We start from the raw sequence: 27,525 nt of genomic DNA on the forward strand, positions 1-27,525 counted from the left end.
AGCAATAAAATCTCCTCATTGATTCTTGAAAGATTGTGAATAAGGTAAAAATTTGATAGAGCCATGACCGAACTAGAAGTACATATAAAAAATTAAAACTACAATGCTTTCAGGTAAAAAGTCGTCATACTGCTTATTTATATATTAAAGTCCGTGATATCTTTAAGCATTCATAAATAACATCAAGAAAAATCATTAAAATTAACAGAAAAGCAAACTGTCACTTACCATCGACCATCTTTCTTGACTTTAAATCCTTGTGTATATCTCGCTGTACAAAATCTGACACCTGCGGACTATAAATTATTTTCACATATTACTATTAGGAGGAAAAAATGCACTACACTTTATAAGAATTATACACATATTAAATCCTATTTCATTTAAATCAAAGACTGGTGAGCGGTTTAACAGCACGTGAATGTCCGCCATTGTGTTTTGACAGTGACGATTGCACCAACACAAAACGCAAAAGTCAAATCACATGATTTAAAGGTTAAGTTTGTGCAAAATACATTAATTTATCAATTTTCGTATTAAATCATTTATTAAGTTAAAGTTATGAGCACCAAAGAAGAAGTATGCATGCTCCTAGACAAACTCACCTTAGAGATGCTCCATCTAATGGAACAAGAAGTCCAATGTAAAATAAATATAGAAAAAACCACCAAAGACGCCAGTGTCGAATTAGCAAGAGCCCGATACGTTAAAGGGCAACAGACAGTCTCAGTTCTACAATTACCTACTGAAAAAAGCACAGAATTCGATGCTTTATCCGTTGTCACGCAGGATGATGATGAGAGCGAAGATTTAAGTGACAAAGTCGACTTGAGAACTCGCCCAGCAGACAAGGAGAAAGGAGAAATTGATCCTTTGAAATGGTTCGGGGTCTTGGTTCCTCAAAGCTTGCAAAGGGCACAAAAACTATTTAAACAGTCATTAGAATATGTAGTTGAGTGCCGCAATGTGCAAGGGCAATTGCATAGTGCTATTGAAGGTTTATTCGCTTTAAATGCACTGAAAAAGACTCTATAGTAATAGATAATGTTTCTTATATAAATTTAACTATTGTGTAAAGAATATTTTATAGTGACAAAGTATAATTAAACTTATTTATTATAATAATTGTTCAACAACTGAATTCTTATAAAAATAACAACTTTTTATATGTACAACATATCACTAATGAGGTTCAACAAATAATTAAAGTATTAAAATAAACATATTTGTAAATTAATACCTAGAACTTTGTTTTGTAACTTTGTACTCTTCATTTATTTCAGAATTTGCTAATTTATTTTGATACTTTCTTTCTATATCCTTTAAGTGTTCAGAAATCTATGAAAAAATAATAAACACGCCCTTAATATTATTAAAATACAAATTGATTTAGAACCATAAATTCAACTTACTTCTTTTTCTCGCCTCTCAATATTTCTTTCCATTTTGTTTTTCATTTTTGTAACTGAAAGCTCATAGCCATGTTTAATACGTTCAATTTCATTCATGAAATGTTCTTCTTTATCTGCGATATAAGCCTAAAAATACATTGAAGTAAAACCCATTTCAATTCGATTATAAATTAATATATACCTTATAGGTTTCCACACATTTCTTTGATTTGCTGTATTTTTCAGATAAGCTCGTTAGTTGCTTGTCAATATCTGCAATTTGTTGTTTTAAATTCTTATTTTCATTTAACAACTCCATTCTTAGTGCACAATTATTATCTCTTTCCGTTTGTAAAGTCTTTGTGTTCTCATCTAATGTTGTCATTAGAGTCTGTATCTATAAAAAGTAATAAATGTATAAATAAACTGTTACAGAGTATAAAATTAATGTTACTTACTCGTTCTTCACACATTTCAATTTTTGCTTCGTATTTCTGCACAACGCCGACATCAATCTCTCTAGATTTATCATTTATGATTTTTTCTTTTTCTTCTAAAGATTTTCTGTAGCAATCTCGTTCCGATAAAACAGCAGTTTTTAACAATTCAACTTCTTTAGTTCTGACTTGCAGGGTTTGAATTAGTTTTTGCAAATTATCTTCGAGAACTAATTTTTCTGATCTATACTTGTCATCTAAATTTTTTATTTCTTCTGCAAATAACAGTGACAACTCTTCGCGCACTTTCCGTTCACATTGGAGAATTTCATCCTAAGAGAAAAATAATTATAATTATAAATATAAATATTAAATTTATAATTAAATATTCCAGTATGATTATTAGTATTACCTGGTGCTTTTCGTGTATATTTTCCAATTCTTCCAAATTTATTTTACCATCAGTGCCTACACCAATATTGCGAACAGATTTTTTCCAATCACCATCTGTTTCTGTGCTTTTACTGGTTTTAATTGTGTTATTTATTGAGTGCTTCGTTTTTGACATGTTTTGCATCATAAATTCTTCAAATTTCTGTGCTTTCGCCTTCATATCTTCTATCATACTGTCTCTGTACTTTCTAGACTCTAAGAAAATAAATAATATAAATCATTTATAATAAATATAATAATATTCCAATTATACCTAGATCGACTTTTAAATCCTTGATCTCTTGCCCGGCATCCAGTAACTTTTTATTCAAATCAATAATATCTCTTTTGTGAAGTGAACAATTGTCTCGTAGTTTATCACATTCAGATTCCAACTAAAAATAATGAAACATACATTGGTAACAAAAAATTTATTTTGAAATTAAAAAAAAATGTGTATACCTTTTGAATAACATCTGAGTGCTCTGTGCAATTGTGCAATTTATCTTGTGTTTTCACTACAATAATAAATTTAATAAGAAAGTAAAAATATAAAGGAAAATTCACATCTTAATAGCCATGATAATATCACAAACATTTTCATAAGGGCCATTATACCTTTATTAGTTATTTTAGTTAAAAATGTATCAAAGAAAAAAAATTATGATTAATGTGTTAAAATATTTCATCCATACATACTTCCTGATTTACCCCTTTGTATCAACTGCTCATTCAACTCATAAATTTTTTTATTAGCAGCATCCAAATCATTTTCCAACTTATTAACAATGTTCTGCATGTCTTTTAATTTAACAACAAAATCTTGAGACTTAACATCATTCAGTTCTTTAACAAGTTTATCTTTTTCCACAGACAATTCTATATACAATGTTTTATACCGATCAATTTCCTTCTGAGCATCTACCAATTGATACTTTAATTTATCAATTTCCATGTTTAATGATCGTAAGTCCACATCTTTTCCTGGAGATTTGAGGAAATTTGTTTTTGAGCCTGGTAAGGGTGTGCTTTCAGCACTGATTAAGCGATTCATCTTGGAAAAGTGCTCCAGTTGGGAAATTTTATCTAACAGAGTTTTGTTTTCTGTTTTTAAGGCTTCTATAACGGTGCGATTTGGTTTGGATTGCGCTGGGTCATCCACATCATCATCTAAATAAAGGATAATTAATATAAACATGAAAAGCATATATATATATATATATATATATATAAATTTATAATTAAAATATTTACCATTGTTTTGTCTATTCAAACACATTTCCATGTTTTCAATCTTTTGGTTGAGTCTCATATTTTCCAATTTTAATTTCTCACAATCTTGATACAACTGATTTTTCTCTCTATTCATTTCAACGACCATATCATTGTGTTTTGGCATATTGGTTTCAACTTGTGTTAATTTTTCATTTGCATGCAATAATTTCTCTGTTAATTTAAGAGACTCTTCTCGATAATGAGTTGCTTGAAACATAGCTTGAGATTCGTTTTCCTTTAAAGACTTTATTTGCGCCTCCCTAAAAGAGATTCACAATAATGATACATACAAATATGTTTATCCTATCAATCACTAAACATATCTGCAGTTCAAACTAAAAGTAAATTGAGTGAATAATATTATTATATTATATTTTATTATTTACTGACTTATTTTCTAGAGCCTCCTGCAACATTTTGATTTCATTTCGTCTCTCCTTGTGCATCTGCATACACCGATACAATTCGTTTTGTAGTTTAAATAACTTATCAGTTAAATTTAATTTACTTGTTTGTTTGTTTTGAGTTCGTTTTTTCAGATTCATATCTATCATTGAGTCAGTTTCTACATCACTTTCCGTATCGACATTATGAGATGATGGAGCCTCCAGTGATAAAGATTCTAACATGTTCTGTAAATTGATTAAATTATGTAATAACAGAAAATGTATATATATATATATACTTATATATATATATATATATATATATATATTACAATTATTACCAAGGCTTCATCCAGTTGTCTCTTAAGTGTTTCGTTCTCCATCTCCATGCCAATAAATTTCTGTTTCATTTCAGCCACATCTAAAACTTCACCGCTGGTTTTTGAATGAGTTAAAAGTGCCTGATATTGTTTTTGAGTTTCTTCAAGTTTCTTGGCTAATTCATTCACAGTTTCAGCCTTATCCAGAACCATACGCTCACGTTCCCTATACAACTCTTTATTTCTTGTCTCTAATTGTTTAATTTCAATTTCCTAAAAGGAATAATAAAGCAGGTAGTATATTATAGTCAAATAAATGTGATTGTGATATAGTTATAATATTTACACAATTTTCCAGCCGGTTTTTCATATGGTTTATAGTGTTCTCTAAATTTTTTACTTCTTCAGCATGATTTTCTTTCGTGCTTTTTAAAATTACTTCCAATTGTTTGTCATTGCTAAAACCTCGGTCTATTATTTGCAATCTATAAAACAAAAAATATAGTTAATCAAATATTCTCACCATGATTATTACAATTATTACCTTTGATAAGAATCTTGTAAAGACGCCTTTGCAATCATTAACTCATTTTTGAGTGTTTCTTTTTCTTGTTCCAGATAACTTATGGTTGAATTCAACGAATCAATTTTGTTATGAGATTCGCCCAATTCACTTTTTGTTTGAACTGAAAATATAAATTTATTATGAAACTTTTAGGAAATAATTTTCTATTTACCTTATTTCACTTAGTTTACTCACAATCAGATGAATAAATAAAGTAATAAATAAATTTGTTAAACAATATATTAATATTGTAAAAATACTTATAATATTAACTAAAAATAATATATAATAAATAAAAGATTTAATAAATAAAATAATTAATAAAATAAATTATATACAAAGTTGTAATATTGACATGAACCTTATTTTAATAAATAAATATTATTATTACCTAAAAGTTCTTGTGCTTGTTGCCTCGACAAAACAGCTCTTTCTTTATCAGCCTCACTCAACAGCAACTGTTTACGCAATTCAGATATTGTGTGCTCTGAATGTAAACGAGACTCCTCTAATTGAGTTGCAAGATTTTGCACCTACAAATGAATAAAACTTATACATTTGCAATTTACAACAAAAATTTAGTTCTTATAACATACTTCTCTAACACGAACATCATATAGTACTTTAAGTTGTTCAATGCTACCAAATTTTGATTCTAAATACTTTCTCTCTTCTTCTTCGTAATTTAATGCATTATTTGAATTTCTATAATCTTTTGGAAAGCTATCGCCATCTCCACCCTGATTGTTATAGTCGTTTTGCATTTGAACAAACTTTGGATTATTTATGATAAACTGATTGGTCTTGTAGTTGTTATCACCTAAAAGAAACCAAAATAATAAAAATCATAATATAAAGCTTTCTATACTAATTATATCATTTCTATATTGTTATACCATGGTTGATAAACTCTTGGCCATCAGAATCGCTGTGTGCACCATTATATCGATATCCATTTGTGAGCACAGGAGTGTGATGCTGAAAGACATCTTCATCGTTCTCTGAAATTCTAGATATTATATGTGAACTGCTATCTACAGTCAAATCATCTTCATCGAGTTCATCCAGATCATCAAAAGCGTTCATTAACTGATTTCCCAACTGAAATGGTAAAACAACGTAAAAAAAATCTTTTATTATTGTATATTATTACCATACTTCTTTATTTCGTTCCTCTTGTTCCTTCCGAGCTTCTTCTTCAAGCTCTTTTTGAGCTTCATCATCGTTTATATTGATGTTTGTATGCCCCTGAAATAAACTCAAACCTGGGGCATTCATGGTTTAAAACTTCACATTAAATTGTACAAAAGGTACGTACACTTCTCAAAAATCAGATATATAAAACAAATGAGTTATTATTAATTAATAATCACATATGTGCAGCGAATGCAGTTTGTGTAAAACAACAAAATACTGGTAAAATTCCTAACCACAAAACGTCAAACAATTTTAGTCAAATAAATAAAAGACCATTTGTGTTCCGAATTATACAGTTTTATATTGACTTAATTTATTTAAACTATAGTTGTTACAAACGTTATTCACAGTAAAATTAAATAAACAGAAAATTGTTTTTGGCTAAATGTGAAATATCAACAAGTGGCCAAACAAATATTTTGACAGCTCAATATTATATGTCAACTGTCAAAGATGTCCGACTGACGTCAACTGTCAGTGCAGCAGGTTAACGTATTTTGAAAATTTGAATTTGAAAACTGTATACATGAAATTGCATAAATTATAATTAAAATATTAAATAATGAAGCAAGTATATCATGTGAATATTATAAAAAGTAATTTGATATTAAAATGTATATCAAAACTGTCAAAGATGTCAAAAATGGCCGACCGACGTCAACTGTCACTGTTACTGGTTAACGTTAAATTAGTTTGAAAAAAAATAAACATAAAATTGCATAAAATATAAATACAGTTTCAGGCAAGCATATCAAGTGAATATTATGAAATGTATGAAGACAAACCTTACTATGCATCAATGTGCATTTCCTATATATGGAAATTATTCCAAGTAATAATAGTTTTACATATAAACATTCATATGACCTGAATCCAAATCTTTCACAAGTTGTATTTTCATTAACGTGTGTGTGTATTTATTAATGTAAACAATTGGAATTCTCAAACGAAATTTGAGCCTTCTGTCTGCGCCTGTCCAATGTCCTTGTGTCACTAAAAATTGATAACGTTTCAAAATTCTGTGAAAGCAAATCCAATTCAGAACTAATTAAACACTGCTTGTTCTCACGCCGATAAATTTAATAGAAAATTGAGACAATACATTATTTTATCTAATAAATATTACGTTACGTATGAGATAAGTAAAACGCAGAGAAATAATAATAGTAAAATGCAATCAATCTTATTTTCTTACATAATCATAAATGAAACTATATGCAAATAAGATTTTCTGGCAAAAATGAATTGGGAAATTTAAAATTCCTTCACTTGCATTTTTTAACATCCTGTAGGGCGTTATAGAAATTAATGTTGATTTATATAGAAATAGAATTAGATGTAAATAGATAGGTATCTATTATGTATTATCTAATCTATTATTATTATTATTATTAATAATCTTATCCGATTTGAAAAGTGCGTGTGTCCTTATTTTCCGTTTCTAATTTCAAAAACAAGTCTGGCAGACATGAAGGACATAAACGCCTATTGTATTATAAGCAGATTATGATTTAGTATCGTATTTCGAATTATTGTTTTGTTTTCCACCGAGACACCTTTTCGAAGAGAGATTCGACACTTTGGAATCCCTTTCGTGGCCCCAAAGTCAAAACAACCGAATGAAAAATAAAATTTGAAAAAAGATAAGACGAAACCGAAGCTCTCCCAAAAATTCATATCGTTAATTATTAAAAAATAGTTTTGTGATTCATGGATTTATTTCAATTATTATGAATAATTATTGTAATGAGGCTTCTGCTGAAAAGCCGGTTGCATTATATATAATAGTTTTGTTTATTTTTTGGACATGTTTTATGTTTATAATTTTTGTTTTACATTTTTGTTGTTATATTTTAGTTTCAATGAGTCATTGTTGCTAAGCAAAATTCTACTTATATATACTAGCTGACCCGGCAAACGTTTAACAATTTTTGAAAAAACTTGAAAATTTTGATATTTTTATATTTGAATTTTTTTTATTTCTAGAAAAATTTTGAAATAAAAAAATAGCTAACTGATTGTGAATGTGAAAATATATGATACATAAGTGAAAGGCGCTAATACTAATTATATGGATGGTTTACCCACTGCAAAGCATGCCACATATAATTGCTCATGGGAAAATTGTTCTAATTTGAAACTGATTTTATTTAAACTGGTTTGGCACATGAATATTCAATATTCACGTTTTTGGTATATTTTTACCGCATTTGTAATTTATAAAATAATTCGTAAAATTAATTAAATCATGTTTTTGTTTTTAAATTTGTTGATTATCAGTATATTCAACTATATAGTATATGATTTAAAGGAGATTCAACAATATTTTTATACTAGATTTAAAATTAGTTAATTAAGGTATATTAGAATTGTTATATTCTATTAGTCCTTAATATGGACATTTTCGAATTTTTTTGCTCCCAAGGGCTCAAATGGTTCCAAATTGATAAAAAACAATTCGCTGAAAGTTTTAGCTCTTAATATTGACTTTTAGATAGTGCGCAATTCAATCAAACTATTTCCATACAAAACTTTGATTAAATTGCGCTCTATCTAAAAGACAATATTAAGAGCTAAAACTTTCAGAGAATTTTTTTTAATCAATTTGGAACCATTTGAGCCCTTGGGAGCAAGGAAATTCCAAAATGTCCATATTAAGGACCACTCTAATATATATATATGATATATAGAAATTATTGTCAAATATAAATACAATTATACTAATATAGTAACTTAACTATAACTATTACTGACAATTTTTTGAATATAAACGTTGCAAAGTAATTTTTCCTCAACAAATGTAGGTACTTTAAAGATTAATTAAATTTACTAATCATATTCATATTAAATACTTATATGTAGTTAAATTAATTAAAGTCAAAAACTTTGTTTTGCTCTTGAAGATATAAAGGGATTCCTCATGTCCTTTAATTAATTGTTTCACCCAAATAGAAAGGTGGACCTTAATTAAATAATACATTCCAAATAAATTGAATCAGCAAATTAGACAGAAATTTGATATTTTTCAAAATAGAATATAAGCAAAATGTTAAATATAAGCCATAAATATATATTGACACAATATAATATAATATAGTTTACTGCAGAACAATTTGGAGATTAATCTGTCATATTAAAAATTTTGTAAATTATATGGCAAAGAAATGGGAAATTAATTTGGCTGGGAATAAATGACCAGAATAAATAAATACTTGTAAAAAATTATTTTCTGTTCTAGAAACTTAGTGATTAAAATAAAAGTCACAAATCAAACTTAGTTATAATACCAAATCTAAAAAAAAATTAGGAGAGCCATAGTTGCTCCATTAGCTACCCCTTTATACATCTTAAAATAATTTCTTTGAAGGCTTCAATTCAATTTATTTTGAGTGTATGTTTGTACATGTATTATCCGTATATATTACATATGTATTTCATAAAACCAGAATGTAATATTACGACAAATAATAATATAAGCAAAAGCCATCATCATCATCATCATCGATTGACTGGTTGTGGTAATTTATCGATATTGTTTTCAAGATCAATTTTATCTCCTCCAAAACCTGTTATTGATACATTTAAAATTTTAAAATCAAAAATATTTAAATGTATTTTGTGCGTTTATTATGATCACAAAAAACTAAACGACCAAGATAAATTATCATGTGGAAAATAATAAAAATTATTTAAAAAACAAATACTCGACGTAATCTTGAATAACTGACTAATTCGAAAAATGACTAAAATTTTTTGTTTGATTTGTGATAACAATGCAATTTTTTTTGTTTCATATTATTATTATTATAATTATCTTATTACTTCTAATATTGTTATTTTGTTATATTTTATTGTTTTTCTAGTATTATTTTATTATTCAGAAATTTTATTTATATTATTCATTAATTTTATTCTTATTATTATTTGCTTTTATTTTATATTAAATCATACTACGGATATTATTTTAATATAAATTCTATCCTTTGCACTCTTATTTATTTAAATTTATGTTATTATTTATCATTATTGCTAGATGTTAATTATTTAACAGTTGTAATAAATATTGTAATTAAAAAAAATTAAAAAAAATATTATGTAGGTCATAATTTTTGCTTTATAATACTAATATTATTTAAATAAAATGAATTTACATATATATTGTATTTTGGTTATAATACATGCCTTTAAATTCAATCTCGACTATTATTTCTCGCCATATTGTTCATTATAATTTCTATGTATTTTGTTTTTGACAAAAAACTTGATGATGGAATGAAGCAGGTTACAAAACGTCTCAATTAAGACTTACAATATCTAGGGGCGTCCATTAATCACTTGATCGACTTTTAAGGATTTTAGGACCTACCAAAACTACCCCCCCCACGTGTTTTTTTAATAACTAGAAAAAATAGTAAAAAAATTTTTTTTTTAATTTTTCAAAAAATAAAAATACGTGATATCTTACTACACCCTCCGCTCCCCACGTTAAATTTCGTGATTTTTTGAGAACCCCCCCCCCAAATAATCCAGGACTCAAAAATTACAAAAATCTTTAAAGGAAATTTTTAAGTGAAACAGAAAATAAATGTAGAGAATTTTTATTTACCTAAACGTTTCGACATATGGTCTTATGTAATCATTATTAGTTAACATAAACTTGGATAAAATCATTATAAAGTAATTTAATAATAATAAATATAATACAAACGGTTATGTGTTTGAAATTTATAAAAATTCATTATAACTACAATCTACTACTGACTATTATTAATTTAATTCTAATTTATTGATATGAACTGATGATGACAAAGTTACATGTGAAAACGTATGTATATATATATATATATATATATATATTTATATATTTATATTTATATATGTATTGGAGTAACAATATTCATATAAGTTTATTTATTTATTTATTTTCTTATCCTTGGCATACACGTACAATATCAAGGCCTCGTACGCAAAATTATGCCACCGGCGAGCAAGGACAAATTATTATTATTATTATTATTATTATTGCCTTTGACGAGAAAAACTTGTACTATAAAATTTTTAATATTTTTTGGTTCAAAAACCTGCCCTCTCGTTAAAAGCTCCGCGAGGATAATGTTAAATATACTACAAATCAGGAAATTGAAGACAAAAAATACTGAAGACTTATATAAAGATATTTTATTTATAATAGATATTATATTAATGAAATGTATATATAAAATATGAAAACTGTTTTCAGAATCTCTCATACCAGGCACTTCTGAGATATGAAAATAATGTATATATATAAATGAAAAAAAAATAGTGGTAAACTTTATTGACATTGACATTTATTTATTGAATTTCTTGTAACTTCTGAACTGGTCGTCTAAGGTTAATGAAATACTTTGAAAATTTGTACAAAATTAAATTATTTATAATATTTTCTTACATCATAAGACTCTACGGCAACCCGGTATGCTTTAAAAACGCTTTGGGAAATAGAAAACTTTTGTGACATTTTATCAGGTTAATGATTTTTGTTAAAGGCTTTCAGAGCGTTCCAACTAAATTAACGAAAATTAATGTAACATTTATCATAAGACTACCTCAGAGGGCCCCTCCTAGCCGGCCCTGTGTATAATTTTTCATATATTATATGAGTCATTTATTCACTCGTATGACCATTACCTACACGAGAGGGTTATCAGTTGTGAAACTGACTTTTTATTCGTTCGAATATTATTTTTGTTTATCGCAAAAATAATATAGGTCAATGTCAAGTTTGAGTTTTGAAATTGATTATTATTTATTTAAGACATTGCAAAAATATTTCGCCAAAAAATATAAACTATGCACGGAATACAATATATTTTATAGGCTACTACAATCCTGAATACATATTTCAGTTATTTGAGCACTTTTATTACTGAAAATTATGGCAACCAGTAAACTAGCTCTACAATAGACAACAGTTTATTCTAACATAAACACGAAAGATAAAAAAATAAAAATCTGCTGAAAAAGTTGAGAATTTTCACCTGGTTACCAACGAACTTCTCAGTCTCCTGCACAAGAACAATATCTAGGTTGCCAATTTGGGCTAACTAGATAAATTGCTGATAACCATCAAATTTGTTAAAAATTTTACATTTGGAGATAAGAAATCATACTCAACAGTGAAACCAAAAGAACATTTTGAAGAGTTTCAATTTAGTTACCAATAAGGAAAAATTAACCTAGGAAAAACTAGATAAATTAACCTAGGAAAAACTAGATCATTTAGAAGGACAGAAAGGATCTGGTAGAAAAAAGTTTTGGCTCCACCAAAGGACTAGAGATTGTGATACAGACCAACTTTAGTTTTGAAAAATGAGAATAAAGTATTCTATATAATTTGAAAAAGATAAAATTCTGCAAAACAAAAATCTTAAAAGTTGAAATTCTTACTAGGCTACCAACGAGCTCCTCAATCTCCAGCACAACGACAAAATTAAGGTTGCCCATTTGGGCTAATTGGACAAATCACTGATAGCTAAACCAATTTTAGTAGAAATGACTAAAAATGCTATATTTGGGGATGAGAGACCAAACTATAAACAGCGAAACCAAGAAAAAAACATTTTGAATTGTTTGAATTTAGTTACAATGTATTTTATAGGCTACAGTTCTGGACTTTTCAGTTTTTTGAGCACTTGACTTGTATTACTGAAAAATATGGCAAAATATCATTAAACTAGTGGTGTATGGCATCGTGCCTTATGGCAAATTCCTGGAACTTCCCGTACCGTAATGAAATATTCGAAAAATTTTAAACGTTTTCAAATTTATTATTACAAATACTGTAACTTTCATTAATTTTGCTATCTTGTTATATCTGAGCAAATCAAATGTAAATCATAAATCAATTTATCTCCAGAATTGCCTAATTTACACAAAATGAAAAAGTACAGTCTAAACGCATTTGCAAATAATTCTGTGCGATATTTTCGCTTATACTGTGCTTAGCTTGGCGGCATTTTCACATTTTTCAATAGTTTTCTTTTCACAAAATTGGAAAAGTGCTCCATTACATAAACACTTGGGTAAACATTTGTACCAGAGTGGCGCTTAGACGGTGCTTAGCCTGGGTGATTTTTTAATTAATTTTAATCCAAAATTACAAAAATATTTTATGGAATATTAAAAAAGATGTAATAATTTTTCTGCACTCTTTACTCCGTATCTCTGTAACGACTGGACCTGCCTTTGCCAAAAACTAATCAGCACATCTCCCTATCAATAGGAATCGAATGTTTTTTGAACCATTCAAATCGGTTGATCCGTGCGCCCGAAAACGTGGACGAAAAAATGCGGACATACAAAACACACACACACATCCATTTAGTTTCTGAGGTATGCCAGTAGAATGTTCAGAAACCTTCAAAACGTTGAGAAATGCAAACAATTTCATTTTCGATTTTCGGCCCATTACTATAACTACCCTACGGGAAGGAGGGATATAGTAAGATATCATCAATTGTGTTTATTTGCCTAAAAAATTCAAACATTTTCAGAAAAAAATAAAAATTTTACAATTTTTTTTCGTAACTAAAAATACACGTGATGTTTGGGGAGGGAGGGTAGGGGTAATTTTGAATATCACCACGTATCACCATTGAAGAGGGGGGTCCAAAAATCCTTAAAAAATTGATCACTAAGGAAGGATAAACTTTGGAAAAACTCCAAAAAATTGGAAATTGTGATGCAGACCATAAACCATCTATTTATCATTATCTAACAATATTAAATAATTTCTGTTACATCTGTTTTTTTTTTCTTACCACACGCGCCGATACAAAGTTTTATTATTTCAAGTTCAACACACTCTCGATGATCTGTTCGTAGTGAAGATCTGTTTTTTTTTTTACTGCTGAATTAATTTTACGACTTTTGATCATCGATACGATGACAAAAAATATGCGTAGATCAGATTTATATGCTAATTTAGCAGAAAAAAACATAAATTAAATAGAAACGGGTAATGCGAATTGCGAATTTATACGACGTAAAAAACTATATATTATTATTGGCTATTGAACTGATGATCATAATGGATTCAGTTTGATCGTCGGTAGCAAGTTTATCTAAGAGCAATTTACAAAAAATGTTATTTTATATGTTATATTTATTATTATTTTTCCAAGTTAGATCAGGACGCCCCTGACCATCTGTACACAGATACAAATATTTATAATCTGTTTTCAATTTTTAATTAATTTCGTATCGGTGCATACATATTTTAACAAGCAATTATTTTAACTAAGTTATTACCAATTTTTGCAACATTGTTGACATAATCGACCAGTCGACATTCAGAGATTTAAAAATTATCATCTGCACAAATTTGCATCCTTTTAAGATCCCAAAAATAAACTTTATTTGGATGTCTCTACGTTTTAATTCTCCTAAAATCCTTTCTCCTAAAATGGCCGGATATCTTATTAAATAATATATTATCAGTATTAGGTAAATATTGATACTAAATATATATGGAAGATAGACAAGTTAACCATTGGGTTGTCATCTAAAAACATCTTAAAAGAAGTTTTAGCACTACAGCTCATAAAACTGTGGTTGTACATGGTTTATTAAAGCTTTCTTGCTCAGATTAAGTTTTGCTCCATCTGTTTTCAAAGTTCCTTATTTGTACCACATTTGTTGGGTCACCACTAGTTTTCATTTTCAAGACAGCCCCAATAATCAAAAACTTCTAAGACAGTCATTTCTATTTCTATTCCATTTCAATAAGTTCAGTGTCTGAGTTTGTGTGTCTGTGTCTCAGTCGTGTGTTGAAATCTTGAAATCCAATATAAACAATATCGAAATTCAACACGGGATACGAGTTAGACGACCAGACGCCACGAGCAAAATCAAATTTCAAAAATTATTCATTGGGGCCCCCTTGGGCAGACGCTCTTATATATAACATGACACTATTTCGGTTGTCCTAGATTATCGACTGGGGAAAAGGAAAAAGAAATCTACTTTTGTAAAATAGACATATGATTTATAAAAACTAGTGGTGGACACCAGATGAAATAAGGAATCGAGGTAAAGAACTCTGCAAATGGTTGGAGCAGAACTAAATCTGAGCAATAAAGCTTTAATAAACTATGTCCAAAAAATATTGATAGCATTCACTTCTTTGCTAAAACTTCTTTCAAGATGTTTTTATATGGCAACCCAATGGTTAATTTGCCAATCTTCAATATTTGTTTAGCATCAAAATTTATCTAAAACTGACCACATATCATTTATTGATATGCGGATAAGGCCATTTTGGAAACTAGGACTTGAAAACTAGTTTTGGATCTTCACTTCCAAATAAAAATCGACATCTCTACTGCTTGATACCAGTTATTAAAAGTATTTCGACTTTGGTATTATTCTTTTATCGATTGTCTATTAATCTGTCGATTTTTGCAGGTTTGCACGTCGATGTCCGAGAGTGTCACGTTTCCTACAACAAAAAAGTAGTCGACGACGTGTTTAGTCGTAAGAATCGTATTATCATCATCATCGATTGTAATTCAACACTCAAATACTAAATACTAAATAAATGATACATAAATGTACATCATCGATCGTGATTAATTTAAAACAAATATTAAAATAATGAGCAACAAACCGTCGGCGTTATCTTGAAACCGACACGACCAATGTTTAGAAATAGGAAGTGTATTAAATGATATTAATTTTAATTTTTAATTATGTATGATAGTAGTAGTAGTATTGATCAGTATGATTGATTCAATATTGATCAATATGAAAAAAATGATAACAAAAATTTAATTTTATTTTAATTTATTATACCCTCTCTAGGATCATAACCAACCCTAGAATTCTTATCTTAGAGAAATTGGTAGCAGGATAATAAATCCTAAAAACACGTCATTTTTCAGCCATCTACACCTAGGTTCTTCGAAAATTCATTACATCAATAAATTAATTAAACCTAAGGGGGCGGGGGAGGGAGTCTAGTAAGACATCAGGTATATTTATATTTTACCCAAATTTTAAAAATATCCAAAAAATTGAAAAAAAAATACAACATTTTAAGATTTTTTAGGTACTAAAAATACACGTAAGTTGGGTAGAGGACAGGGTTAATTTTCAATCTTATAAATCACATGATTAATGGAGGTGCAAAAACTTTCAGGTATGTGTAATTTTTTTAATAATGTATTTAAGTAAACACTCAGCCAATGAAATGAATAACAAAAAAAGGCCTGACTGATCGTCGAATAAAACTGTGAGTGCTTAACGAGTTTCATCAAATGGCATTTAGATTTTTGAAATCTGTGTAGTAGTTGTCGAAAAAACATCGAAGTAATGTCTAGCTTTTATGTGACAATTATTATTTTCAATCTTCGCGTCAAACGATTCAGAATGACTTACAATGTTAAGAAAACATAACATTAGCATTAGATTTTCTGGCAAAAACATAAACTTCTCCTTCGGGATGTTCAAAATTATTTATTCAAGAATATTATTTGCAAATTATATATAAGGGGACGTCGATTAATCACGTGATCAATTTTTAAGAATTTTTGTACCTGCAAAACATCGTAATTTTTTTGAATTTTTTTATTTAAGAAATTTTGGATTTTTTTATATTCAGGTAAAAAATAAATACACACAATATCTCAGTAGACCGTCCCTCCCCCAAAAGTGATATTTTGAGATTTATTTTTAAACCCTTTCCTACCCCCACGTGATTAATTAATTATAATCGTATTTTTAAATATTTATTTTTCAAAATCCTTAAATTTCCTAATGTACCAATTAAAAAATAGAGTATGCAATATGTATATTTGTTGGGATCTGAAACGATTTCAGGAAAACCAATTTTAATTATTCAAAAATCTTTGATTCATATTGAATATTGGAAAATTCACTCAGGTTGAAATTGAAGTGGAAAAGTACATAAATTATGACTTATTTTCAGGACTAGAAAAGAGCAACATCTGACAAATTTGAGAAAACTTTTCTAAATAAAATTATACAGAAAACTGGCTTGAACTCATATTGGTAAAACAACTATTGATAATAATCAAGAAGCTAATAAATCCCTAGAAGAAAAATACAGGGAATTAAAAGCAGAGGCACAGGACACAGAAACATAAAAAACAAAATTTAAAAGTGATTTGTGGAAAATATTGTTATGAATGATTCCATATTTAGAAATTGTAGTCGAAAATAGGTGTTAAATGTACAAAATTTATTATTAGTGGTTCAAAATTCATTTTTTATGTTATATTATAAGTTATATATGACCAAAATCTAAACACGCTTGAATTAAATGTGTTAAATTAAAAATGTAATTCTTTTTTACAAATAATTATTAATTAAGTATTTTGTTCATATATGTCTTTCAAGTAATGTATGAGCTTTATCCACGAAAAAAGAGTCAAAGTAGTACTTAAAACGTATGAAAGCTCTGCTAATTTGTATTAAAGCTTTTCAGTTTTTATTTATACACAAATGTCTATTTCTAAAATTATTACTTACCCGAATTCCTCATCCTTACATTTTATTTCGCCAGTATCTTTTAGAAAAATATATTCCTTCAAACATCCAAATATAATAAAAAGCTTCCCTTCTATTAAATAGTTGATGCAGGTTTCAATATTTGCTTCCTCAGAAATCTAAAAAAAAATATATAAAGTAGTAAGAATTTTTCGTATTATAAAATGATCCAGATTCCTTATCCTTATATTTTATTTTACAAGTTTTTTCTAAAAAAATATATTCCTTTAACATCCAAATAAGCTTCTCTTTTTTTAAATAATAAGCTGCTGCTCTGCTAAAATAGTTGTTATAGGTTTCAAACAAAAATCTTTGTATATTTTTTATAGTGAGAATTTGTTGTAATATTATCGACAATAAATGTATCTTCATATAGAAATATAATTTTTGTATACATATATACATGAGTAGATTTTGTCATGGTAAGATTAGTAGAAAGTGGATAATAAAATTTTATATAGCTCTTGCATAGGAATTGTCTTTAAATATCTTTTGAACTTATTTGTATATATGTATAAAATGATAATATTATATATATATATATATATATATATATATATATATATATATATATCGATATATATACAGAAGAAACAAGCAACAGTAGTATTACATTTAAAGTGTTCCTTCGACATTTCTTCCCATTCAGTTTTCGATTCGAACTCGAACCGTTTGCACGCACTTTTTTATTGGTGACAAATTTAGAAATTGTTTATAATTTAAATAAATATATACATAAACAAATAAATAAATAAATGACAAACCCAAAATAAAATTACACTTTCAAAGGATGTAGTAGTTTAAAGTGATTTTCGAAGGACACCTTCAAAAGCCAAAATCTCGAAAAGTGTTTGAAAAATGTTTCAATTTATAAATATTAATATTTGTATGTTATAAAAAAATTAAAGTTGGTGATTTGGTACTCAGAAATTAAAATAAACTATTTAGATGTATAAATAAATAATATAATTTTTAATAATATCAAACATTATTATTTTTAATGAATATTGGTTCTGGAGGATTTGTATGGGAATTCTTTCAAAGAATTTGTAAGTGTTGCAAGATTTAATATTGTTCAGTGAATTTGTTGTTATAAATAAATAAATAATTTATGATAATATTTGTTTATTGGTGATTTTACTAATGTGTATAATTAAAACATAGTTTATTAAAATAAATAAATGATGAATTTAAAAAACTCTGTTGGTGAAGTGATTTTGGTAAAACAAAAGCTTATGTGACTTAAGTGTTAATAGATTTCTTTAAATATTTATATTTTATATTATTTATCTTTAATAATTACATTTTTGACATTTATATTGAATAATTAAATTTAAACCTTAAATCAATGACTATTTTATAATATTCAAATTAATGACAAAAAACGAAGATAAAGTTCAAAAAATCAATTAGTAAATGTTGAACAGTTTTTTTTATTAATAATTTTTAACTAATTTTTAAATAACTAATAAAATAAAAAAAAAGACTGACAACTAATAAAATTGTGTTCATAAACAATTTATTAGTGATACTAAATAAAAAAATTAAAATAAAAGAAAATAAATAAATATGACAATTAAAACTGCTGGTTGTTTTGCAATTATTTAATAAATAAATAAAAAACTAAAACCAAATTACAAATTTTAATAAATAGATGGGAATGAGAATGAAATTGTTAAATATGACATTGTTTAAATTTAAATTGTTTATTATTATTATTAATTAACTAATAAATTGTTTGGCTAGACTTCTGAAGGAGTTTTAAATTTAAAAATATATTAAAATGGACAACTTTTAAAAAAGTGACAAAAATATTACGTTTAATTTATCATACTAATTTTTAAGTAAAAGTATTTATTTATTTATATAAAACAAAATTTTTAAGTATTCATTATATAAATTTAATCTAATATTATATTATTCATTATATCCAGTTACATTGTGTTTAAATTAATTATTATATGATCAAATAAATTGATAAAAAATATGAAAAATTATTATTGACACCAAAGAACAATTATTATTAAATTAAATTATTTTTATAAATAATTACAATTATTAAAAAAAAAGTCAGATTTTGAAAATATTCCTCAAAATTGTTTTAATTAATATAATAATTAACTAAAATATATTTGTGAATGTAAATTATCTATATAAGTGTCTTTTAATTAAAGCGTTTTGTTACAAATTAATTAATACATTTTGTTATTAATAATTTTATAAGAATTTCAATTAAAAAGTCAGAAATCTATATATAAATATTGATAATTTATATATTAGTGAATTCATTAATTACTAATGTGTGTATTTTGTTAAATTTTTAATAAAATTAACAAAATTTTGTCTCCTACGTCAAATGAAGTAAATATTTATTCAATTTTATATTAATTCAGGTTTAAAATTTTAAACAAACAAAAATATTAACAATTTAAATATTAGTGAATAAATTAATTAGATGTGTTCCAATTTTAAAAAAATTAACAAAAATGTCTTTAGAAATTAATTTCTATTAAAAAAAATGTGTTGAGGAAACAAAATTATATGCAAACGATTTATAAGAAAACAATTTAAATTTACATTTATTATAAAATTTTAATATAAAATTATCAAATAATTATTTAGAATCAATTACGTTTGTCTATTTTAAATTAAATATGTGTAAAATTTTAAAAGAATTTATATATTTTGGTATAACAAATTAATAAATGAGTGCATAATATTATAAATTTTTATACTTGTTTATAACATTTTTTATTATTTCGAATTTTATATAGGTAAGAAATGGGATTGAAAATGATTTTAAAAATTATAAAAATGTGAAAAACTTTATTTGAAATTGACCTGTTCTAGTATGAGACTCAATTAAAAAAAAAAACTGCCAAGAAAAAAAGTACTGAACTTTTATAAATAAACAAAACAAATTGAAAAAAATATAAATTATTCAGTTTTAATATTAAAAAATTAAATAAAAATAAAACATATATTTTAAAAATAAATGTGGACATTTATGTTACAAGAAAACTCAATACTTTATTTTATTTACTTAAAGTCAATGCTTAAACGAGACTTTTTTATTATTGAATTAAATAAATATTTTATATGCATCTACGATATAAATCAATAGTAACAAAGATTTATATATAAAAACATTTTAAAATTATAGTGTATTAGTATTATAATTGTATCAAAGCAATTTAAAATATATAAATATTTAAACAATGTTTAACTTTAAATAATTAATAAAATATTAAATTTTTAATCTTTTACAATGGTGTTATTACTTTTCCCAATCGTGTTCATACTATTCATAAGTGTGTACCTTTTATTAAAAAGTGTTAAATTAATAAAAAAAGATAAAAATGACGAAAATGTCCCAAAAGGATCAAAGGATATCCCAGGACCCATGCACCTGCCTTTGTTCGGAACGAAATGGATTTATTTGTGGAAATACGATTTGTCTAAAATGCACGAGGCTTACGAAGGTGAGAAATAAAAATTGACCATTTTCAGCCCACTGTACTGTAGATAGTATAGTAAAATAAAATCATCTGAAATCTGACATTGAAATCTAAAAAATGTAAATCGTCAGAAAAACTAGTTATGTTGAAATTAATTTTTAAATATTTTTTAATACTTATTTTTTGTATAATTAATTATTTTCATAATGTACATTTGTACGGAACCCTATAAGTATTAGTTAAAAATGTCAATATTAATTTTTAAATATTAAAAATTATTTTTTTTCATTTAAAAACTGGTATGAAATATTCGCTTCAAGAAAATGAACAATCTTATGAGAATCCCATGAGAATCTTATAAGAATTTTAAAAACTCTCATTTATTGGTACGGAACCCAAAACTGAATAAATCTAATGCAAACAATTTAAAATATATATAATTTTATTATATTATTGTAGGAATTCTATTAAATTATTTATTATTTTTTTCATTATGATTTTCTAATAAGAATTATTAATTTATTATTTATTAAATATATCAATAAATGACACTACCAAGAAAAAATGTAAATAAATGCGGATTTTACTCGTGCACTGAGGACAGTCAGATCATTTTTATATTTTAATAATTTACTATTATATAAATTATTTTTTTAATATTTTTATAATTTATTTATAATTAATTACTAACATTTATGTTTTGTTTTAAAATTTTTAACAATTTAACAAAATGTAAAACATACATACATTTTGGTTGATTTTTGGCATATATGAAAAATCTGAAAGGGGAGTGATGTGGCAACACAAAGTGACCTTAAGGTCAGAGTTGGCGCTGGAAACAGAAAACAAAATAACGTTTTTAACATGTCGATTTAAGACAAAAAACCTCGTTTCTTTAAATGGATAATTATAATTTTAAAATATTACACAATTATTATTTAATCAGTCAATTATTACAATTTCGACAAGACATGTCTGTCCTCAGTGTACGAGTAAAATTCGCATTTATTTAAATTTTTTCTTGTTAGTGTCATCCTCTGATATAATTTACCATTGGTCATTTCCGCAGAAAACCTGATTGGTTGTTTGCAATAAAAAAAAACAAAAAACAATCGCACGTTGGAAGGTACTTGGGCACAGAAATATATATATATATATATATATATATATATATATATACAGTAGTGTCTTAACCCCGGAAGCCCCCGAATCTTGTGCCCATACTAACGACTAATAAAGACTAATTCAATAAAATTCGTTTCAAAATCTCCTGATTACTTGAAAAAAATTGAACATAAAAATGCTTTATGTTTAGAGACTTCTTGATAATTTTGGAAAAAATTTAACAAGAACATTTTGCGTTCCAGGACCTCCTAATAATTTTAGAAAAAATCGAAAAGTGAAAGCATTTCGTATGAAGGCCTGCTGGTCATTTTGAAATACTTAAAAAATTACTGGTGTTATGAATATATATGTTAAGATCTCCCATATTGTGTGGAACCGATTTTGATTTCTTGAAAAACATTCGATTTGTAGTCCTGGTAAAATCAGGTTTGTTACTTTGAAAAAAGTGCCTAAATTAGTTTCGTGTCTTTTTTTCTGATACGATTCACTTAATGATGGCACACATCAAGTGTCAGAACGCTTGTATATATTGTTCCATTTTTAATTCAATTTTAATTAGCTGCGAATTATAGCAAATATGTCTTTTTGTAAATTGGTGTTTGCACAAAACCCTCAGTATTATAAACCGATTTAATTAATAATTTTCAAAATTCCCTACGTCAATGTCCTTCTTCCTGTCCCCGTCGAACAGCAGGACCCCGTTGTCCATTTAAATTACATAATCTGTAAACACACGCACGTCCTTTTTTATTTCCATTCTTTTTATTCGTCTTATTTTTTATTACGTCCATTAATAATATCCTGTTTATCTTGTTCTCTCTTCTCTCCTCTCCTCTCCTCTCTTCTTGTTACCGACGCTCCTTTTTATCCTTTTTCTACGTTTTTTATCCTTTTGCTTTTGTCGTTTGTCGTTTCAGAATAAATGACATACGGGCAGGGCCGAATTGGTAAATGAAAATAGAGGCTCCGAAATATTATTTATTGTATTTATTAATGTATGAGAAAGTGTTTTGTATAACAATTCATTCATTGAGACGATGATTCATTCATAAGACGTGTTTTGTTTTAATTATTGAAGTAAAACTTCTAATGCGACTTACAACAAGGTTGTGGGAATAAAAATATTTAATCACATAATCATTCTAATAAAAAGCAAGAATAATAATTTACACATTTTTCTATTTTTAAGATATGCACCAGAAATTCGGTCCCATAATCCTCGACTCCCGAGCCCCTCCGGTACCAGTGGTGTCCCTAACAGGAACCCACCCCCGAGACTTGCTAAGGGTGCTCCGCTACCCGTCACGTTTTCCCACTAGGCCTCCGACAGAAATCGTCGCCAAATACAGGAGAAGTAGGCCCGACAGATATGCCAGTTCGGGGATAGTGAACGAGTAAGTAGAAAAAATAATGGTAAAATATTTATGAGTAGACCTAGTTGTTAAAAATTGTAAATTAGACTCTGAAAAGCTAAAAATCACATTAACTAATTAGAATTATCAATAATTTAGTCGATACAGGTCGTCAAATGAATGTCGTCTATAGACGACGCTCATAGCGAAAAGGTTAATAGTTAACAAATTTCTCGAATATTTCATTTATATTAATCGAAAAATGTAAAAGTATGAATTTTTTTTTCAGAAACTCATTTTTTGTGAAAAAAGTTCGTTTTAGTATTGAATTACGATTAAGAAGTATACCGAGATGCTTTAGAATCATTTATTTTTAACAAAAGTAATAAAAATAACAATTTTAAACCATTTTATTTTATTCTTCGTTTAAATTCACCAAATTGTTAAAATTTATAGATATTATAAACAAAAAAAGAACAAGAACATTATATGTATATTTAAGAGCGTACTTGCATCGTGATCATAATCATTATTTGCTGTTTTACTACCATTTTAAAGTATACCGAGTTTCTGTAGGGCATCATTGTGATACTCGAAAATGTTAAAGATTATTTAATTTTTGATAAACTTTTGAAACATTTCATTTAAACCAGACGAACAGTTTAAAAGTTACAAGATATATAATAAATGAAAGCAAGAACATGAAAAATTGATCAATAATGTTTTATTACCATTTTAAAGCATGCCGAGTTGCTGTAGGGCATTGTGATATTAGAAAATGTTATAGATTGTTTAATTTTACACAAACTTGCCAAGTATTTCATTTACATTAGACAAACTGTTTAGAAGTTACAAGATATATAATAAATGAATGCAAGAACATTAAAAATTGATCAATATTACCATTTTAAAGTATACCCTAGTTACGATGTCAGAATCTGTTAAAGTTTTTTTATTTTTTCATTAGTAAAATATTTCCTTTATAATTCAAAAATGAATGTACGAGTATGAATTTATCGGAAGAGTAATAAAACGCAATCACAATGCTATCTTACAATAACACTTACGTATTAAAATTATTTTCATCGTAACATTTATTTATTTAGTGTTATTATTGTATATTATTTGTAACGATTAATTTGTTGCAACAAAGTTGCCATCGGACGAAAACAAAGACATTAAATTTATACGCCTCGGAATATAATAAATCGATAGAAGAAACAAATATCCGGGAAAGAAATAGAAAATCATTAAGGAAATAGATACAAAATTCCATTTCTGAAATTTATTTCATTTTTTTTTTTAATATTAGGCAGGGTCCCTCTTGGCATAAATTGAGGACGAGCCTGACGCCCGAGTTGACCAGCCCCAGGACGATTTCGGGGTTCCTTCCGACTCTTAACGACATTTGCCGAGACTTCGTCAGCCTTTTGAGGCTGGTACGGAACCCTGACACCGGAGTCGTGGAAGGATTTGAGACTTATGCAGATAGACTAGGATTAGAAGGTACACAATGAAATGCTATTCCAATTTGCTGTCCAAAAGCCTCTTAAAATAGATTTTTCAGACATATTCTACCATTACAATTTTTTCCTCCAGCATCCTGTGCCCTAATGCTAGGTCGCCGAATGGGTTTCCTAGAAACAAAATTGTCCCTACAAGCCGAACTCTTATCAAAATCAGTCCGAGATGCGTTCGTGGCCCAAAGGGACTCCTATTTTGGTGCCAGAGGTGGCAAAGTAGGCTTCCTCAGAAAATGTTTGTTCGGAACCGGTGAGGCAAATCAAAGAGATGCCTATCAGAGACTCCAACGAAGCGAAGAGATCATTTACAAGTAAGCTCTGGTAAATGATTACATAAATATTGTATTGACAACTGTATACTGTTCCTCGTTAACAGTATAGTTTCACAAATGGTAGACGAAGCTTTGGAATTGAGGAGCAAACCAAACGACAGCTACAAACCTCGAGCAACTAATGCAGTCTTCGAATCGATACTTGCAAACCAGGATTTAGACCTTCGAGATAAAAAATCTGCCATTATAGATTTTATATCAGCAGGGATCGAAACAGTAAGATGATAATATATACTATCTAATCAAAATTAAACTCAACCATATACTTTTTCTAGTTAGCGAATACCTTAACCTTTGTCCTATACAACTTATCAAGACACAAAACATGCCAAATTAAAGTCTTGGAAGAAATTAACAATATAAAAAATGACACATTTGATTCAAGCGAAGAACTTTCATCAAAAGACTTATCGTCAATGAGTTACACAAAAGCCTGCATCACAGAAACATATAGGTAACAATCATTGTTGTATATGATGAAGAATTCAATAACTTTTTCTGACTCTGTTTGCAGGTTGACTCCGACAGCATTCTGTTTAGCTCGTGTTTTAGAAACTGATATGAATATTTGTGGCTACACTTTACCCACAGGGGTAAGAATAATTTATGATTAATCTGTTGATTTGTAACTAATAGAATATTTATTTTTTGTAGACTGTTGTTCTTTGCCAAACGATGTTGGCATGTCGAGATGAGAAAAACTTCATCAATGCCAAAAAATTTGTTCCAGAACGATGGTTAGATTTATATAACAAAACTATTGAATCAGTATTATCAACCAAGTCTTTATCAACAAACAGTGGTATTGAAAACCAAATCAAAGAACTTATCGATAAAATAAATAAAGTGAACACACACATACCTGATACAAATCCTGATTTACTCGATAACGATGGATCTGAATTGAGTGAAACTGGTTACGGTACAGGCAATGATGATACATCAGACATCAGCGAGCCTGAAAATGATGAAATAATAGATACATCAAATGGAACTCATTTAAATGTGATAAATAATACTCAAAACAAAAGTGATATTTTGCAAGATGATAGAATAGGTTTAAATGAACCATTACCGATTAATGTTAGTGATGACAAAACTGTAGATGCACAAGAAGACACTGAGAGGAGAAAGTTAGCTAGAAGTCTTGTAGTGCCTTTTGGTGTTGGCCGAAGGATGTGTCCAGGAAAACGATTTGTAGATCAGGAATTACTGACTGTAGTTGCTACGGTAAATATTGAAAATGATAAAAATGATAGTTTAGATATATTTAAATATAGTATAAGATTTACGTACGTTTGTTTACTCCTTCAGTTAAGTCGCCATTTTTTAAACTGTCACTTTGCGCAAACGATGTTACCAGAATTATAACTTCTTGTTTTATAAATCACTAAATAAAATTTTCAAATTTATATAATTGTACATAATTTGTCCACGTATTTATTAAAATACTGATGATTTATTGTTTTTATTATCTGGTTTAATTTTATTGAATTTATTATTTAAACATTTAAATTTCAAACCTGCGTGCAACTTCAGAGTGATTCAAACCTGTCATTATTTTTAATTATAAACGTTTTAATTTAAAATATGAAAAATACTTAATTATCACTATATTTAGATAAAAAATGTGCCGAACTCATTAAATTCCAATATACTTCTAATAAATATATATTGTTTGATGTATCTATCTTTTACTTTAGTTAAGATAACCAGTGAGTGCAAATCTTGACAAGTTAACTTTTTATTTACAAAAATGTCTTTATCACGATTCAACATATGTTTTATTATATTCTTTTATAATTCTATTAAATATTTATATTTCTAGTTGGTCAGTTCCTTCGAGATAGAATTTGAAGAAGACCTCGACATGAAATTTGAGTTTTTGTTAGGACCACAAGCACCCGTCAACATTACATTAAGAGATAGACAAGAATAAATATACACAGTGGAAGAAAACAGAGTATTAATATATTTGTTAGATTTTATTATATATTTATAGTGTTATATATATATATATATATATATATATAATATTTAAACTTCTATTTAAATTGACTAGATATTACATGACTAAATTTTTAATACTAGAGATTTTAATAGTATTCATATTTATATTTTATATTGAATAAAAATTTTATATTAAAATAAAATTGTAATCTATGATTAAAGCGTTTCTATC

General features: G+C 27.1%; 4 protein-coding genes across 4 annotated transcripts in view; 2 read left to right on the forward strand and 2 right to left on the reverse strand.

Annotated features, from left to right (window-relative positions):
* Window positions 1–348, reverse strand: part of LOC113368193 (ubiquitin carboxyl-terminal hydrolase 47-like) — a 96,487-nt gene extending 96,139 nt beyond the window's left edge. The window contains exon 1 of the mRNA XM_026609761.1: window positions 229–348. The gene's annotated coding sequence lies outside the window, so the exon portion shown is untranslated. The remainder of the gene's footprint in view (window positions 1–228) is intronic.
* Window positions 349–391: 43 nt separating this feature from the next.
* Window positions 392–1,112, forward strand: LOC113368196 (coiled-coil domain-containing protein 115). Its single transcript, XM_026609765.1, has one exon. The coding sequence runs from the start codon at window positions 562–564 to the stop codon at window positions 1,033–1,035; it is 474 nt and encodes a 157-aa protein (XP_026465550.1). The 5' UTR covers window positions 392–561; the 3' UTR covers window positions 1,036–1,112.
* Window positions 1,113–1,233: 121 nt separating this feature from the next.
* Window positions 1,234–6,084, reverse strand: LOC113367863 (paramyosin). Its single transcript, XM_026609439.1, has 17 exons — window positions 5,965–6,084; window positions 5,703–5,907; window positions 5,403–5,626; window positions 5,198–5,339; window positions 4,786–4,927; window positions 4,588–4,726; window positions 4,263–4,514; window positions 3,926–4,167; window positions 3,515–3,795; window positions 2,960–3,430; window positions 2,723–2,778; window positions 2,535–2,655; window positions 2,241–2,476; window positions 1,850–2,161; window positions 1,594–1,788; window positions 1,413–1,538; window positions 1,234–1,338 (listed from the first exon to the last, which is right to left on the reverse strand). The coding sequence occupies exons 1-17, from the start codon at window positions 6,082–6,084 to the stop codon at window positions 1,234–1,236; spliced, it is 3,369 nt and encodes a 1,122-aa protein (XP_026465224.1).
* A 10,070-nt stretch (window positions 6,085–16,154) lies between these two features.
* Window positions 16,155–27,282, forward strand: LOC113367864 (ecdysone 20-monooxygenase-like). Its single transcript, XM_026609440.1, has 11 exons — window positions 16,155–16,183; window positions 20,887–21,035; window positions 23,326–23,530; window positions 24,801–24,994; window positions 25,088–25,322; window positions 25,388–25,559; window positions 25,619–25,797; window positions 25,858–25,936; window positions 25,998–26,084; window positions 26,463–26,573; window positions 27,172–27,282. The coding sequence occupies exons 1-11, from the start codon at window positions 16,155–16,157 to the stop codon at window positions 27,280–27,282; spliced, it is 1,551 nt and encodes a 516-aa protein (XP_026465225.1).
* The last annotated feature ends 243 nt before the right edge of the window (window positions 27,283–27,525 follow it).

This window comes from Ctenocephalides felis, unplaced genomic scaffold, assembly GCF_003426905.1.
Source record: "Ctenocephalides felis isolate EL2017-DRISC unplaced genomic scaffold, ASM342690v1 CF-g0.4_SCAFFOLD_01170, whole genome shotgun sequence".
Classification (NCBI taxonomy): domain Eukaryota; kingdom Metazoa; phylum Arthropoda; class Insecta; order Siphonaptera; family Pulicidae; genus Ctenocephalides; species Ctenocephalides felis.

Excerpts from the sequence above, each read along its gene's own strand:
- LOC113367863 (XM_026609439.1), bottom strand. The coding sequence starts at position 6,084 with ATGAATGCCCCAGGTTTGAGTTTATTTCAGGGGCATACAAACATCAAT. Across the intron at positions 5,908-5,964 it reads AAGAGGAACGAAATAAAGAA|TTGGGAAATCAGTTAATGAA; the intron begins GTATGGTAATAA and ends TTACCATTTCAG. Across the intron at positions 4,168-4,262 it reads GACAACTGGATGAAGCCTTG|AACATGTTAGAATCTTTATC; the intron begins GTAATAATTGTA and ends ATCAATTTACAG.
- LOC113367864 (XM_026609440.1), top strand. The coding sequence starts at position 16,155 with ATGATTAATGGAGGTGCAAAAACTTTCAG. Across the intron at positions 23,531-24,800 it reads AGTTCGGGGATAGTGAACGA|GCAGGGTCCCTCTTGGCATA; the intron begins GTAAGTAGAAAA and ends TTTTAATATTAG. Across the intron at positions 25,323-25,387 it reads AGCGAAGAGATCATTTACAA|TATAGTTTCACAAATGGTAG; the intron begins GTAAGCTCTGGT and ends CCTCGTTAACAG.
- LOC113368196 (XM_026609765.1), top strand. The coding sequence starts at position 562 with ATGAGCACCAAAGAAGAAGTATGCATGCTCCTAGACAAACTCACCTTA.